The 18,596-nt window shown below is 32.5% G+C and overlaps 2 protein-coding genes across 2 annotated transcripts; one reads left to right on the plus strand and one right to left on the minus strand.

Moving 5' to 3' along the window:
* The first annotated feature begins 11,015 nt into the window (after positions 1–11,015).
* Positions 11,016–17,098, plus strand: LOC108214956 (trihelix transcription factor ENAP1). The gene is made up of 2 exons (XM_017387229.2): positions 11,016–11,969; positions 16,789–17,098. The coding sequence occupies exons 1-2, from the start codon at positions 11,201–11,203 to the stop codon at positions 16,800–16,802; spliced, it is 783 nt and encodes a 260-aa protein (XP_017242718.1). The 5' UTR covers positions 11,016–11,200; the 3' UTR covers positions 16,803–17,098.
* Positions 17,099–17,247: 149 nt separating this feature from the next.
* On the minus strand, positions 17,248–18,596 carry LOC108214957 (LOB domain-containing protein 21). The gene has a single exon (XM_017387230.2). The coding sequence runs from the start codon at positions 18,026–18,028 to the stop codon at positions 17,528–17,530; it is 501 nt and encodes a 166-aa protein (XP_017242719.1). The 5' UTR covers positions 18,029–18,596; the 3' UTR covers positions 17,248–17,527.

The raw sequence follows: 18,596 nt of genomic DNA on the forward strand, positions 1-18,596 counted from the left end.
AGTTATAGTGGGGGTTTGGTTACGACGTATAAGTCTAGCTTCTGGATTATAAATTAGGAGCACTTATTCGTACTGTTTTTATAATAAGTCAAGAAGCACTTATAAAAAGTTAGGAATGTTAGCTTTTGTTTCAGATATTCTACTTATTTCCCAAACACTTTAATCATTTATAAGTCTTATCTTACTTCTAACTTCTACTCCACTTATTTATTTTAAGCAAGAAGCACTTATTTTAAACTCACCCACCTCATAATTTAGTGTATCTAATAAAAAAATTGATCAAACAATGTTTACTAATGTCTTCTATCACGATCCGTTCATGTCATATTTTTGAGTAATCCCTCTCCTTACCCTATTCTATATTTATAATAATTTTTTATTAACCCTCTCTTTCTCTCTACACTTTCTATTATGTTTTAATGGTGAAAGATAATTTTTAATAATAAAATATTAAAATATAATGAGAATAAAACACAATGTTGGAGTTTGAAATTAGTAAAATATGTCCCAAATTATTATGACATGATATTTTATATTATATTTAGGGCTCGAATTAGGACATGGTTGGACTTGCATTTCTTACTGATATCATTTTTATTTTAATATATAAATAATAAAGATAGCACAGCCTAAACTTTTTCTGTTAATATCCGTCACTACTACAAATATGGCCTTAGGAAACGCTATCTATATAGTGTTTTTTTGTGTATGCTATGCAAGTTGGGTTCTTGTATAACGTTTTTAAAAGAAACGCTTTGTAAGGTGTTATAGAAAAAATTGAAAATAAATAAAAAAATTAGATATAACATATATGATATACCGTCTCATTGTATTTTAATTATTTTAAAATAATAATCAAATACGATATTCAAATATACTAATAATAATAATTTTGAACTCATGTCATCATTATGAATCTATATTTACTATTCTATTTAGGTCAAACATTAAAAGTTTGGTCGGTTAGTCTGTACCCGGGCCGATTATGAGCCCATATATAATCAATTATTCTTTTTTTAAAAAACTAAAATTATGATTATTTTTATATTTTATAACTACAAAAACTCAATTTTTTAAAAATATTATTAGACAAGATAGCAATTATCCTTTCTAACTAAAACAAATTATACTTTTCAGATTACTAACTAAAATATCGATTTCCTAAAATAACACATGCAACAGACATAGCAAACGGTTTTCACTGGTGGAAAACCCCAAATCAGTTAATTACTTTGTTTTTTCATAGTTTTCGAATAATACTTCTTCTCGAAAAACTTAGATCGAAAACCATCGGAGATTTCATTGTTTCTCTTCCAAGTGGGTGGGTTTTCTGTCCGATTTCTCTTGTTTTTGTGGTTCTGTTCCAGATTTATTCTCGGGAAGATTCTTAGATCTAAAACCATCGGAGATTTCACTGTCTTTCCTCTTTGTTTCAATCGGGTGGATTTTCAGTCTGATTCCTCTTGTTTTTGTGGTTCCGCTCCAGATCTAAGTTTGTTTTCTCTCCCTCGTGAGATTTTTGTTTTTGCTTCTTCGTTGTAAGCGGGTGTCTTGATTTGATGATGAAAGTTTGCATGGAATCGCAGTTCTGGTCGATAGCTCAAACGATAGCTCTATTAGGGCATGATGAAGAAGGTACTGGTGATTCAACGAGGATGCATGAAGTGGGTATTTGTATTTGTATATACTTTATCTTCAAAATATCGTTTAACTGTCTCTTCATGAGAACATGCGATTGCAATTTTCAGTTTGTTCGACTCGATCTTTGGTGTAGATACCGTATGGCTTTCTATTATTAGATTAACACCTTTGTTTAAAAAAAAACAATAATATATTTCAACTAAATACATTAATGTTATTTTTAATTATTCCATGTTATTACTTTAAAAGTAATATTATAGATCCATACTATCTATTTATACAAAAGTACTCCCTCCGTCCCCCTCAATTGTTTACATTGGAGGGGGACACGGAGACCAAGACAATGTATGAAAAATGAGTAAAGTTAGATGAAAAGTGGGTAAAATGGTGGGACCCATCAATATTTAATAATAGATTTGAGATAGTGGAGGAAAGTAGTGGGTGTAATAGTAGTTTTTATTGTTAAATATGAGATAGTGGGGAAAGATAGTGGGAGTAATGATGGAAAAAATTTACTATTTATAGTAACGTAAAGAAATGAGAGGGACATCCCAAAATAGTAACTGTAAAGAAATGAGAGGGACAGACGGAGTACACTATATCACATCATCATCATTATTATAATTATTATTATACTATTAAAACTGAAATATTAGTAATTTTATTGGTCGGTCGAGTTTTATCAGTCGGTCGGTATTATTCAACGGGTCTCCTTGATATATACATATACTGTGTTCTATTAATCTTTTTTTATGTTCAATTAAGTCAAAACATTTAAAAATTCGATGAGTGTGATCGTTTATATTTCAATTAAATTTAAAATTACAAATATTATCAATCACTCGTGCATTGTATGAGTTATAAGCTTAAGACTGAACAGCTCAATTAAAATTAATCATAACCGAAATAAACAATAACTGAAATACAACTAAATTAAAGTTGAATTTATTAATCTCATTTCAATTCCAAAATTCGATAAAACACTCCCTAATCTAATTGACCCCAACAAAAATAGATGAATTGCCCTAGTCTGAGTATTAAATTAAAATAATAATAACAAGAAAAGTATATTCTTACTCCCAATGGAGTAGAAAGACAGAGAATTGAACGGGAAATAAATAAGTCCACATGAATTGCGTGAAAATCCTACCGACTATGATAACTTCACGCGAGATTATGGATATCTAACCCCACAAAGTGGTTGAAGATACGCTTTGGGCGAAAAGGGAATAGCATGATGTTTTTTCTTTTCATTTTTGTCCTCTCTATATTTACTGTGTCCTAACTCCTATCCGGCACTTGTTCAATACATTTATTTCATATTCACGAGTCCAGGGATGATAAACCAAACCAAACCCACTCTAAAAATGTAGATTTTTTATATTTAATATGACAACTTATATTTTGGTAGAGTTTTTTATAACTGAAGTTGTTATATATTAACTTGCGATCTTCGATATATTAGGGTAATAGCGTGTATATACACACGCACACATAAAGTTATGCAATATCGCAAGTCGCCACACGGGGAGCAGGCATATATGCATGCAGAGACATGGCTGGAACAGTACTAATCTTATCTAAAGTTTAATTGATCTGTGTGCGAGCATTTCTATTATCTATACCACCCCACCCACGACTCACGTTGCGAAACCAGGGGAATGTGTAACAGTATCTGATATATTATTGCGGATTTCTTCCTCTTCATATACATTCATCTGAAGGCTTTCTGCTGGGGAACAATTTTTATGGAAATGCTAATTAATCATCCAAATTCTGATGTCAAAGATTCCACCAATTACTTTCATGGAAAGCTCATAGTACTAAGCTAGTAAGCTTTTCTGCTACTATTTGTCTCACAATTAAGAGTCGTTTAATTTGATTCGAGAGGGGTTATGAGATTGGAACTAAGAGTCAGAATCAGATTAAGATAAGGATGATGTTAATATATTAGAGCAAGTCCAATGGTGAGCTAAATATAGGTGTAGCTATTGCTATAATATAGCACCAAAAAGTGGTTTTTGGTGCTAAAATAATATCACATCTCCAATGGTTGGTGCTATATCTTGTGCCAAATTCATATATGTGCATTCATGTACTTGAATAGGTTGAGATATAAATCTATTTTTTATTCATTTCCCTCCACTTTTTTGCTTTTTGATGAGGTGGCAATTATAGCTATTGCTATAGTTTGTGCTAAATATAGCACCAACTATATCAATATGCTATTTTAGCACCAAGTTTAGCACACCATTGGAGTTGAAATTTTATGATTTTGAGCTATAATATAGATATAGCACAAGATATAGCTCACCATTGGACTTGCTCTTATGATATCATATGTTTGGTTGAAACGTGCAATCAGTATGATTGATTTAATATAAATTGAAGTGATTTATTATAATTACTTTAATTTTTTAAATTAATACTTTATATGTTTTTAACATTAATTTTATTTAGTATTAACAATTTACATATACTAATATAAATAGAGATTAATAAAGTGATTACTCAAGGGTTGCTAATCGATCCGGAGAATATCTAGTGTTCCGGTTTATATCCGGCTCAAAAATATGATATATGTCTTGTATCCGTTTTAAAAATGATCCAAATCTACTGAAAAAATTAAATCCGAATATAATATGATCGAATACGAGCTCTCATATAACGGTTCAACGGTTCAGAGGTCTCATATTATTTCTCATAATATGATTCTACCCGAATACAAGAATATGACCTATCATCTTATTCGAAACTTATATATAGATTATATTTTTAACCATTACATTTATAAGTAAATAGTCATCATTTTTATAAGATTTTAAGATCTTTTTTAAGTTAAATTTTTATAAAATATAATTCATTTTGTCATCTTTATATATATATATATATATATATATATATATATATATATAGGGGCCTTCTCCTTGAGGATCCATAAAACTAGTAACCTGTTAACTCTCAGAAAAAAGACACGGCGTGAATATAGGAAGACACATGCTCTTTTCAAACCTAATGAAGTTCTGTAAATATTTACAAGTTCTGTAAAAACCTACTAGACAAAAATATTATGATCTTATAGAAAATAAGGAATTGAATAATAAAAAATATAGAATACCACAAATACTATGTTCTGTATTTTTTTTTTTTATATATTTGTTCTTTTTCATTTTTAGCATGTCCTGTATTTTTATTATACTACAGTTCCTCACATGTTATGTATTTTAATTTATATATAAATTTCTTTTTCTTTTTGATTGTTTTTCATTTTTAGGATGTCCTGTATTTTTATTATACTACAGTATCTCACATGTTCTGTATTTTAATTTATATATAAATTTCTTTTTCTTTTTGATTGTTTTTCATTTTTAGCATGTCCTGTATTTTTATTTGTGTAAATATTTTATTTTATATTTTTTCCCGCATGTGTATTTTATTAGTTATATATTTAATTCTTTTAAGTTTTGTTATTATAAATATGTTGTAAGTTTTTAAATACAGAACATATTATTTTTTATCTTACAAATATTATTATTTAAATAAACGCTTAAAATTATGTAAAATACAGAAAATAAATTTTCGAAAAATGAATGATAAGAATATATGCATACCATTTTTAAACAGATATAAATAATAACTTTTAAATATGTTCAGTATAATTTTTGAAGTATTTGAATATAGGTAGTGTAATTTAAGAACACACCCAAAAATTAAAAATATGGATTATAAAAAATATGATATCAAAATAAAAATAAAACACATTATTAATTTGAAATATAAACTCAAAATAGAAAAGTATAAGTGGCTACGTGTTTCTGCACAAAATGGGTGCGTGTATACAGTTATACTAAAACATGTGTTGGACGGCTGTGATGAAAAGTTCCTAAGTTACCCGGATACTTGAGTTCCTCGCTGATCCCTCCCATATATATATATATATATATAGATATATTTAATGTTAGTGCATCATATTCGAATTCGGTGAATTATAAACTACGTGGTTAAAAAATTAGAAAATACGATATTGGTTCATATTCGATTCAGATCCTAACCCTTAATATCCGGCATTTAAAATAAAATGATCCCAAATCCAACTCTGGACAATCTAGAAATAATATGATCAAATACTTGCGCAATAATATGATCAAATACTTGCGCAGAGAGTACCCGATGTCATCATCATTTCATAACCCTAACACCTAACTCAGATCATGTTTCATATTCTCTCTCTTCAATATAAATATAAATATTGAACGATGTATTAATTTTGAACCAAACATCAACCGAGTATGAGTTGGAAATGAAAAATCACATATCTAATATTCGAAAAGCACTTGAACTTAACTATCCTTAACATATTTAAATCACGTACGACATGAATACAATCATAAACTATAGAATTGTGTGATGTCTGATAAATTTAACACAAGATTTGTTTGGTTTGATCTTGCAAGAGACCCTTATTTGTTCACGGATCCACGGAATAGCATGAAATCTTCAAGTAGATATTCCACAACTTTTCTTTTGGTAGACGTTATCAACTTATCAAGCTTATATCTGCTTGGTCAAATAGTTTGTATTTTGTAATATTTGGCTCATGATCAATAACTTTCTCAGCAGGACAAAATAATTCCAAATTCATTAACATGCATGAATTTGGTTATCCAAAGTAACCATTTTCTGATTCCTATAGCTACGTACTCTACGAGTACGAGAAATTAACTTAATAGAAAATAATTAGAAACTCGTTTAACAAAAAGTTCAACGGTAATTATCCTTTTTTTTTGGACAAATTCAAAACAAATTTCATTAATTTAAATAAGACTCAGTAGGAATAAATCCCCAACCGACTATGCAATATTTGAAGCTAAAATGAATATAATGATTTCTCGAGCAATCTAGTTTATGTCAGCTTTCGGCGTCTTCCAAGAAACAATATCATTATAATTGATTTCGCACAATTAAATCTAATTTGTTTTTCAACTATTCAATTATACTAGTAGTTGAGATTACATATACAAATATTCTTATAATATAAATATTTTTTATGATGAAAGATGAGCCTTTATTTATATACAATAGTCACCTCTGATCTTAGGTCAAACAGAAGATGAGAGAACATTTTGTTTATCGCTCGCTTCCTCTTCTAAATTCTCTCCATACTTCAATTAATTTTCTTTCTTTCCTTTTCCTAGTCATCGTTTTTGTCGAATTAATTTTCTTTATGATCTTTTCCCGGCTTTCTTCATCAATACTCAATATATGCTTCACAGTCACAATCACCACCATTTCTGCAAACTCATGATTAAAGCCAAAAATAGTTAATTTTGGACTTACACTATCACTTAACTCTGATAATCCGCAATTAAAGAACTAATAGAAAACAATATAAGACCAACATTTCAACTCGTACAAATTACGCTAGCATTTAATAGGTTGAAATCTGAATAAATTTCGAAACTTAAAACCAAACTGACGCACCTAGCCAATACAAATACAGTGAACAAGCCTGTGACAAAAAATATCGCCACACAGAGATATGGCTGTTTATTAAAACGGTTTGGCTAGTGTGTGCCCATGGGCACATGCTAAGTACTAAAATTAATAAAAATGGAGGGTTTTGATTGGTGTGGTTGTTGTAACTGCAGGGGGTCCACCATTAATAAAGAAGGTAAGCCAATAGAAACCCTCCAATTTCATAAATTTTGGTGCTTAATGTGTGCCCATGGGCACACCATAAAAAAACCGTTATTAAAATATAATTATACTATTAATATAATCCTCGGAACTATGTAAGCATTTGTCAAATGATTAAATGATGGCGGCACAAAATTCCACTGAATTACCGGCATCTTTGTTTGCTACTGTCTACAACAGCACATAGTTGGTCCCCTTTCCATATCTTTCCGAGCAGCCCCCATATTTATTTCATTCATCGGTCTATTTTCTTTTATTTTACATGAAATTTATTTCCTTTTCAGAACATGGGCTATGAAAAGGTTTAGGCGAATAAAATTAATTTGTTCTGCTCAATAAAATTAAGAAAATGTCAAATAATTAATTTAATATGTACAAATATCATTTCTGAAATAAATTACATAACTAACGAGTTGCGATCTCGTGATCAGCCGTAATTAGAAGTTGTGAGACATATAATTGAAAATAGATGATGAAAAGGAAAATGCTAAATATTTTAAATTTATTTTTAATTATTTTTTTTAATATTCTAGTCGGTAATATTTGATTTGTTATACCTGCATTAATAATAATATGTTCTCATACATATAAATCATTCAATTAAAATCATCTTTGTGTATTTTATCATATTTAGAAACAAAAATTAGAACAAAATTTGAGATGCATAACATTATACGGGGAAAAAAGAGAGAATATTTCTGCCAACTATTTTTAAAGATCCATTAACTGGGTTGGTAAGTATGATAAAAAGCGGAAATCGTAATTAATCAGTAGAACTACTGTTTAAGTGAATGATTAATCAAGATAATAAATTGGATATTTTAAAATAATATAAAATTAAATTTATTATATATTAATTTTGAAAATTATTAGTTAAATCAAAAAATCGAATAAACAGATAAATCAATGAAATAAGTGATTTTTAGACTTATGAGTAGGCTACAATGCCGGCCAATTCATGCCAAGTTGACTATGTAATATAGCATGGGCTTGGAAAGCCCATCCTGATCCCTCAACCGAAATTCATGGGTTGCATCAGCAAATCGAAGTTATTTTTTATAAAGTATCTAATTGATGTCCATTTGAGCAGGGTGTACACGGTTCGGGTTGGGCGGGTTAAAGAAATTTAAAGATCCAACCCAATTAAATCGGGTTTTCAAATTCTCAACCCAAACCATGAAAAATAAATTCATAACCCAAACCAATTTGTATTACTTCGGTTCAGATTGGTTCGGATCGGTTTGATCGGATTATGAAATATAAAATAATTTCTTTTCCATAATCTAGCAAAACCAAATTTCGACACATAAAAAGATAAAATTTTAACCGAATGTACTACAAGAAGCATGTGAAATACCCGGTGTATACAAAATGAGTTAATCACTATAACATCTTAAGAAACTTGCACTACTGATCAAAATAATTAAAGCTCGATACTAAGTTAAGCTCGATACCACAAACTTTAGAATTACAGCAATAAATTTAAAAATCAAGTTGAACAGAAACAATTAGTAAAGCACAACAAATCAACAATTGCAAAATACAACAAATCAACAATTAGTTAAATGAACTAGGCTAACATATTATGGGTTACTAGGGTGGGGTGAATGATTTTTATATGTAATTTAATATTTTTTAATCGGGTTGGGTTGGATCGGTTAAAAAAAACCGAAACCCGTGTCCAACCCAATTAAATCGGGTTACTCATTTTTCAATCCAATTATCAATGGGTCAAAAAAATTCGGATTGGTTCAGGTGATATATGGTCGGTTTGGGTTGGTTCGGTCGGTTTCACCAACCCGTGTACACCCCTGCATTTGAGCATAGTTTTCATAAATCTCGTTCTTTTAAATCAAGAATTGATATTTCTTACATGCGGTACGAATTTATTGTATGAAACCAAATATATTTAAGGTGTTTCATATCTATACTATAGTATTAAAATCGAAATTTCAAAATTTTGGTCAATCGGACTCTTGGTCGGTATATACTTGGGCCGAACTCTTGGCCTTTTTATAAAATTAATTATTCTTTTCAACTAAAATTATTATCTTCTTTATATTTTCCAACTAAAAAAACTCATTTTTTCTAAAAATAACATTGAACAACATAACAACTAATCCTTTTCAACTAAAACACATTATTTTTTTTTTCAGATTTCTGACTAATAAACCGATTTTCTAAAAATAACACATTCATCATACATATAAAAAATATTATGATATATAATTATTAATATACAACCGATGATATGTTTCAACTAAATATATTAATAAAAAGATAGTTTAAAAACCGAAAAGATTAGCATAGCTTGCAAAGTTTGATATAATATTGTAACATATAGTATAATTTATTATATAATACACATATATTAATAATTTAATCCAATAGCAATTTATAAGTACATATCGTTTCCATTGATTTTGATTGTTTACATTTGAGACAAAGGATTCAACCCGCATTATAAACTTTCTATGAAATATAGTTTAATAAATTATTTTAATTTTTTTTCTTGTTAATAACAAATTAATGTCTAAAATTTTATTCTGAAAAAATATATTTTAAAACCAGGGTATGATTCTTTCGTAACTCCCGAAGTTTTTTCGTAATGGCCCATCCCATGTCTGATTTCGAACGGAACCATAAATTTTCAGATGCACTTTAAAATGTGTGAAAAATAGACAATATTTTCCCGAAGTCTTAGTTTACTATATTTTTTTCCCAGCTCCCGATTAGTTTGCATGCTTTATATCTTTTATTTTAATTTTTTTTATTGGAATAAGACGATATATATAAATATAAAATAGTGAACTGAGCGTAATTCATGGATCATATCTAATCTTGCAATTCAAGATAAAACATTTAAGTGGCAATATTTTTCTAATAAATGTATTAACCTAATTTATCGATATCTTCATATTTTATATGTGATATTTAAGATATATATGAAGTTAAATTTCAAATTTTTTTTTTATAATTTTTCAGAAATGTGATCAAGGAAAATGGTGATTCAAGAAGATACACTAATAAGAAATTGTAGAAATCGAACACTATTTTTTGCAACAAGTTCATGAATGGTTGCATAATAGAAAAACTTTCAACCAAGGTATGTTTCGAAATAATTATCTAAAAGAATGTGAGAGCATTATATAAAAATATTTATTTTTTGAAAGAGATTTTGTTTTCGTTCATTCTTCTTCCGTCATATGAAAAGTATTAATACGAATAAATTTAGTTTTTTAGTTGGTTCCTATGAGCTGATAAATTTGTAACTAGTAATAGTCTATTTAGACATAATCAAAATGATTAATTTGAACTAATAATGTGATATATTGAAATAAATTTGAAATTTCTAGTTAAATAATGTGATATACTTGAAATGATTAATTTATATGTGATAATTAAGATATATATGAAGTTAAATAATTTTTTTTATAATTTTAAATCAGAAACAAAACACAATATTGATATATATTTAAACTCAAATCGCACTAATTTTTTTTTTTTTCAGAACTTTGCAGGAGGGCAAAGAAGAAAGAAAGTCACACCTTGAAGCTTGAAGTTAAAAATGGGGTAAAATATTAGCACGATAAGAATTACAAAAGTTGTGGTAGAAAACAGTAAAACTGTAAAAAAGACAAGGAAGGTGAAAAAAAAAAGTAAAATTGTCGACTACCGAGAACTTAACTCACTCCGTCAAACTAACCTGACCGATACCCCCTTCCGGTCAACCAAATGCACGGCCACTTTTTCACCCTCTTTCTCTCCTTTTCTCTCCCTTTCATCTCTCCTCTCTCCTTCTTATCCTACACCTCCGGCGCACTTTAGCAACCTGCCACGTCAGATCTAAACCCTCTCTCTTATGGACAATCAAATCACACTCGCTCCCACGCGCCGCCCTGGCGGCGGCCGCGACGACTGCTGGAGCGAAGCCGCCACCGAGACGCTCATCGAAGCTTGGGGCGAGCGTTACGTGCATCTCAATCGCGGTAATCTCCGGCAGAAAGACTGGAGGCAAGTCGCCGACGCGGTGAATGTTCATCGGACCGGGATTAAACCGCCGCGGACCGATATTCAGTGTAAGAACCGGATTGATACGCTTAAGAAGAAGTACAAAGTTGAGAAATTGAAGGCGGCGCCGTCGAAGTGGCCGTTCTTTTATCGGTTAGAGGAGCTGATTGGACCGAGTTCGATGAGTGTTGGTACGAAGAAGTCGAAGAGGAGTTCGGTTTTAGCAAAGGCGAAGGCGAAAGAGATGGTAGGGTATTCGATTAATACGAGGATGAGGATGGAGGATTCGAGTGGTTCGGATGAGAGTGAGGAGTTTGGTGGAGGTAGAGAGGAGGTGGAGGAGGAGGATGATGTGGCTTTTAGTGGCGGTAGAAAGGCGAGAATGGATTATGTGGATTTTACTGAGGAGAGTGCGTATAAAGAGTTGGCGAGGGCGATACTTAGGTTTGGGGAGATTTATGAGAGGATTGAGAGTTCGAAGCAGCAACAGATGATGGAACTGGAGAAGCAGAGGATGGAGTTTACCAAGGATTTAGAGGTTCAGAGGATGAATATGTTTATGGATACACAGCTTGAGCTCGAGAAGATGAAGCGGATCGGAAATGACCGGTCTAATGGAGGTGAGATCTTGGGACTTCTCATTAGTTATTTGCTTATATGATAATCTGATTTATCTGATAATTAGCACAATATTTGACTTTTGTGTGTGTTAATATCGAGATTGGCTTTGTTATACTCATCGTTTGATGATTAAGTGGGAAGAAAATGAAGAAATGGAGTTAGCGTGGTTTACGAATTTCTCATGAATGTCTATATAAATGCTTGTTATGTGTTCATATCTCTCAAGTCCCAAAACGTATTAAGGTGCAGTCTGTACTTGAAACATTTTTGGCCTTCCTTTTAAGTTTTAAGCTATTGTTATTGCATGGAAATTCTTTGGGAGAATCTAATTTAATGGTTTACTTAAAAACCAATATTATTCTGGTGTTACTTGAAAGATTTTTGGCCTTCCTTTTAAGCTATTATTAGACTTTGCACACTTGGAACTGGGATTCTGTAGTTTCCGATCAACTTAAGTGTAGGGGGCTTCTAAATTCTGATTAACATGGTTATTCCAGAAGATTGAATTGAAACAAGTATAGCCGTTTAGGTCCAAATATGATTACAAATAAGCAAGATATATATGCTGTAATATGCTGCAACAACTATTGAAGAGATATATTGTCCCTAAATAATAAATCGTTTAAATGACTTTATTATAGTAGCACTAGCATATCTTAATTTGGAATTTGACTATTTATTTGATGATCTTCTTAGAACTGAAAGAGTATTACAAAGAGAAGGGGTGGTTTGGGCGGATTCAAATGGTGTTTTTATACATTATATATGCTAGTGTGCTTATTAAACACAATATAATGTGTGCTTAGCAGGTTAAAATTTACAAGTTTCTTTTTGAAATCCTGGATTGGTTCTTTAGTACCCATTTCTTGTTCCATTCTGCAATCTGCACTTTCTGAGTTTTTCATCCAACTTGTACCTTTTATTCCTTGTATTTTATGGGGTCAAAACCTCAAGTGATCATCTATGTTTTTTACTTTTCAAATTGTTCTTGTTATAATAAATAACACCTCAGGTCGAACTCTTTGCAAGTTGTAAAGAGTAATATTCACAAGTTCCAGATATCTTATACTAGCTATACTATACAATTGATATTTATAGTAAGAGAATCTATTGTAATATCTATAAACTATCTTCTAAAAATCCTTTGACTTTTGAATATAAAATTCATCCTGCCATTAACAAGGAAGAAGGGAAAACGTTCCTTAACATATGCAGTACATATGTATTAATGAAATTTGTCAACAGCAAAACATCCTAATAGCATTGTGAAGCCCCCGAGCTGTTAAAATTATCTCATAGGTGTGTGTAGTCAGAGTGAAGCCTTTTTGCAACGAGATCATCTCATAATGTATGTAGTCGGAGTGAAGCTAGAGGCCTTGCAAATCAGAAAAAAGTGTTTGGTACTTGCAAATTTCACTGAAGCAAAATAATACACAGAAACATAATATGACATGCCCAGAGTTTTAGTGATACTGAAAGTCTCCAATATATCACCAAACATTAAACTGCCTCCGTTAAGCAAGCATGTCCAAGCATATTTCGTTAACAAATTTCGTTGAAGGTGGCTACCATTCAGTGTACTACAAACCATATGGCTAAGCACATTTATAAATTTAAGTGAGCTGACCATGGTGGAATCCAGATGATAAAGTCATGGGCATTGTGGGGGGCACGAGATTCTTTTGGGTGAAAAAGTTTGTTGAAACAAGATTACTTTCCACATATGAAGACATTTTTTGTCAGCATCTTTAGATGCAGATAGACCCTTTTAAGTATCATTCTTGCTCTTTTCTCAATCGTTAAATTTACCCTCAGATCCTCAATTAGAAGTCAGGGACTCACCTAGGGGGTGTCGAACTGCCCACAGGATGTCCCTGGGAGTAGAGCTGTTCACGAACCGAGCCGAGCCGAGTTTTGACCGAACCGAGCCGAGCTTTAATTTTTTTTCTGACGAGCCGAGCCGAGCCGAGCTTTTTAATCGAACAAAAATTGTGTTCAAGCTCGGCTCGTTAACTAACGAGCCGAACACGAGCTTGTTCGCGAACAAATACGAGCCGAGCCGAGTCGAGTCGAGTCGAGCCGAGCCAGAAAAAAAATAAGGACAAACCGCTAGTTGACTCTTAAAATAGCTAACCTAATAATTTCAATTTTTTTGAAACTTTGTTTATATCACTAAAATGTATATATGTTAACATCCATACAGTTGGATCGGTAAAAAATATTTTTTAAAATATTGAAACACTAAATTAGGATTAAACACTAGTTAGCGGTACTAGTCAAACTTCTACTTGCCTGTTAAAAACCAAATAAAATTATTATTTCCTAAAATTTTGTTTACATCACTAAAATATATATATATTATGTTGAATTCTGAGTCCAATAACATATATAAATTATAAAAAAATCCCGAAAATATTACATTTTTTCGAGCTTTAACGAGCCGAACTCGAGCCGAACGAGCTCGAGCCGAGCTCGAGCTCAACATACTAAAAGCTCGGCTCGAGCTCGTTTACTTAACGAACAATTTTTTGTGTTCGAGCTCGAGCTCGTTAACTTAACGAGCCGTGCCGAACGAGCTCTTAACGAGCCGAGCTCGAGCTTGTTCGCGAACAGCTCGGTTCGTTAAACAGCCCTACCTGGGAGGTGGGGGCAGTATTGGTAAATTTTATTTGGGCAAAATGAATGAGAAGAACGGGACTTGCCAATTGAATCCTAATTTCAAATTCAAGCTTATCGAGAAAGAGAGGAGGCGAATTGTCACTGTTCAATTTATTTGGCAGCATCTGCTCCTTTCTCTTCTCCGCTAAGATATCTGTTGTTTCTTCTCCTCTCCAGTTCTCCGGTGTGTGTATATGTAACAATGTGATAAATGTGTATCTGTTGACTGTAGCTACTAGTTATATATGTATTGTACGTACACTTGTGTGTGTGTATGAATGTATTTACTTGACAGTTGTGTGCCTCTAATAGTTTGTAGTTTATTATCTTTTTATCAGTTTTTTTTATTTTGTTTGAATACCGAGCGTATTATTCTGAATATTATATATATTGATGATATTATTTTAATTGCAATTAAAATATCCCTCGTACTTGCCGAATCCCAATATCCTCGTTCTGTGCACCTGTATCCCTGCTTCACAGGTTCCTACTGATACCCATGAAATATCCTATTGCACAAGACACTCTTAAATCCCTTGAAGAAGCAGAGGCCTAGCCACCTAGGTCATGATTTATCCTTTCCTGACTCATTTTAATCGTGTTAGGAAGTTCCATGTTAAAACTTGATAATGTTATGATAATAAATTAGGCTTGAACAATTGGATAATTTGATTCAATCATTTTTAACCTAGATGAAGATGGAAAAATGTTGTGTGAATGGACTATGGGCCTTAACTGCAAATCATGTCAAAAGTTGAATTTGTTGGTTACGAGGTAGTTAAGAGGCCAACTGTGATTTTCAAAAAACAATGTCCTATTTAGCCTTGGTCAACGGGAATCAAAAAGTTGAAACTCATAATTTGTGAAGAAATTTCAGTCTTATCTCTATCCTCTCAGAATAAGTTGGTAAAGAGAATAGGAGACAAGAAACACATGGCTCTAGGAATTAGAATTTAATAATCTCAATTGACTGGCCATAATTTGATTGTAACATACAAGTGAGGGGGAGAGGTTGTACATGCTGTGCAGTTTCTTCTGCTTGTATGTAGAGATACTCAGTGGGTGAACTCTTCAGTGTGCAAGTATCGTTTGCGAAACTGAGGATGCAATAGGCATGCTTGGCAAGGATTATTGAAGTACTATTTGTCTTCTTCTTGAGAATCTTACAGGGTCTAGGATGATAGGTTCAGTTTCACTTTTTCAGTGAAGTTTGTTGTTTTTTATGATGTCCATTTGTCTTATCCATCTCGAGCTAGAACGTTAATAAATTGCATATATGTTAAAATTCCCTTGTTTATCCAAATAGCCCAACTTTAAGAAGGGTTTTAACTGTTAAATGTTAGTGCCAGTTCTCTATATACTTGTAGGTATATGATTGTCAATCAAATATTTTTTGGGCTCATGTAGACCATATGGTGATGGTAAATTAAGCTGATCTGTGAATGTGTTTGAACTTCCATCATTTAGATTATGGAAGAGCCATATTTTTCTTTCACAAAGGTTTTAATAAATCATTTGTATTTTATAAATTCACTGAACACAGTAGCTCTTATTTGAAGTGATTATATGACAAGGAATATATGTTATAATCTGTGAAGACACTTGCTTATATGGTATGAGTGGCCTCTTTATGTGGAACTAGTAAAGACTCTTAGAATCTCTACTAGTGAGGCTCTTTATGTGTAAGGTGTATTGAATTCTTTTACATGAACTTGTAACAAAAATTTTGTGTTTCTTTGCTATCGTAAGCCTATATGTTTGAACTATATATAGTATTCCCTTCTGATCATTATTATTTTCTGGTTAGCTATTTTTTTTCCCTGAAGAGAGAAAGCTGGATTTGTGTAATGGCACAACTAAAACCTTTTGGCTTTTATTAGATTTATCATTTGGTATCTGAAGTACAATTGCAATGCAGCTTTCACATGTTTTGGTGATCTGAATGACAGCATGTGGAAGAACTTTTTTATTGTGAGATGTTTTACAAAATGTCGAACAAAGTGTAATTGCTATCTGGATAAGCATTCAGCCAAGTTATTAAGAAATGTTTATAATTCCCATTTGTTATGCCTGGCTTTGTTGGTTCCATGTAAATACATGCAATGACCTTCTGTGTAAATATGAGCACAAGTATATGATGTGCTGCTCTCTTCTCTTCAGGAAAGAAGTTATAGATTATATCAAGTGGAGACAGAGAATGGAGTGAGCAGTGCCAGGAAATGGTTGCTTCCCAAAACACACCGTCTAGCGACCTCCTTTCGACATTGCTATGCACTTTTGTCCTGAAGTAGTAGTTTATGTGCAATGAAAGACTGTAATATTGCAGCTCTGTAATTTGTGGTGTTGTACATGATAAGTTAATTTTCTCTCAAAATGTTGTACTCTATCTTTTGATTGTAACATGTAACCTTTATCTAGTTAGGTTTGAGTATCGATCACGATTCGTCAAATTTGTGATTATTATCTATTATTACAAGTGCAGATAATATTGATTCCACCATCATTCTTCTACACTGATGCTGTCAAGTGACTTTGCTATGAAAATGATAGGATCAAGTCTCGTTTCAATGAGATTGGACAGCTTTGCCTTTGTTTTAAAGGACTATCATGTACTTTGGGTTAATCAATCACACATTATTTATTTATTTTTTTAATTTGTTGCAACTCTTACAGCACTAGTCAGATTCGTTTTTGGAGCTTACAAGTTATAGGACACATGCTGATTATTATTGTTAATGTAACATGAGAGAAACCACAGATTCTGATCATAAACTGGACTTACATACAGGTACATATGAGGATCAAGGAGAGATCACAACCGAAAAGGAGCTTCGTGAAAGCCATTGATGAAGTCACTTTGATCCCTGTGTTCGACATATATATGGAGATCAGCTAGAGATCATAAGAGAAACGGAGCTTCACTGAACCCGTCGACGACATGAGTTTGATCAATATCAAAGACTTGCCCGTCGAAGAATCCATCGTACACAGGATTGAAAGGAAGCATTTCCAGCTGATCATCAACTGGCAGCAACGAAGTGGAAGCCTTGACGACAGCACAGTGAGCAAGCCGAGCCTTAGCAACAGCAAGATCATGCTGAAGCTGCGCCATCTTCCCTTGCAACGAAGCAATCTCCCCAATGCATCCGTAAACCGGGTCCTTGAGCCTCGCCTCGGCCTCAAAAACAAGCGTGTTGACAGCATCCTCCCGCTGCTCCTTCACCACCTCATTCAGAATCTTGCTCACATTGCTAGCTCCAAACACCTTATGAACCTTGACAAACTTCTTCGGCTCATCAGACGGAAAGTAAGGCGCGAACAAGCAATTCGGCACACATCTCCTCTTCAACAGCTTACAAGCTGAACAAGAAGAGGTGGAACGAGGCTCTTGACTCCTCATCACTTTTGTTTATGTCAAGACCTCCTATGCTCCCGGTCCACCACCTTTATACCCCTCTTAACTCATCAAATTATCACCCTAATAACACAATTAACAAGATCATGATCTCGCAGCACAAGCCAAAAAAAAACACAAAACGTTACGAAAATCAAAGTGCAGAAAAGGGGAACATGACTTTATAAGGCCAGAGATTACAAGAGACATGATAATGCATTGAAGAAAGCAGATGTGACCATTATGGCTTAGGTGTGCCAAGACATGATGGTTCATCAACAAAGTAGATTGATGGAGATATTTTTTTAAGTAGAGATGAAAAGATAAAACATTCAACAAGGAAACCTAGGTCTGTAAAATGGCGTAGACTGCAAGGGTATGTTGGGGAATCTGGTTAACATGGAAGATAAACATGATCAACTAGTAGGAAACAAGTATTGGCCAGGAGGGTATGATAGGGAATCTGGGTAAGATGTAATGGGGCCAAAACTGAAGAAACCAACAGTAACACCAACAACATTGTATCACCTTATTATATATGTAATCTCTGGACTATGGAGATATGCATCTGCTG

This window comes from Daucus carota, chromosome 3 (assembly GCF_001625215.2).
Source record: "Daucus carota subsp. sativus chromosome 3, DH1 v3.0, whole genome shotgun sequence".
NCBI lineage: Eukaryota > Viridiplantae > Streptophyta > Magnoliopsida > Apiales > Apiaceae > Daucus > Daucus carota.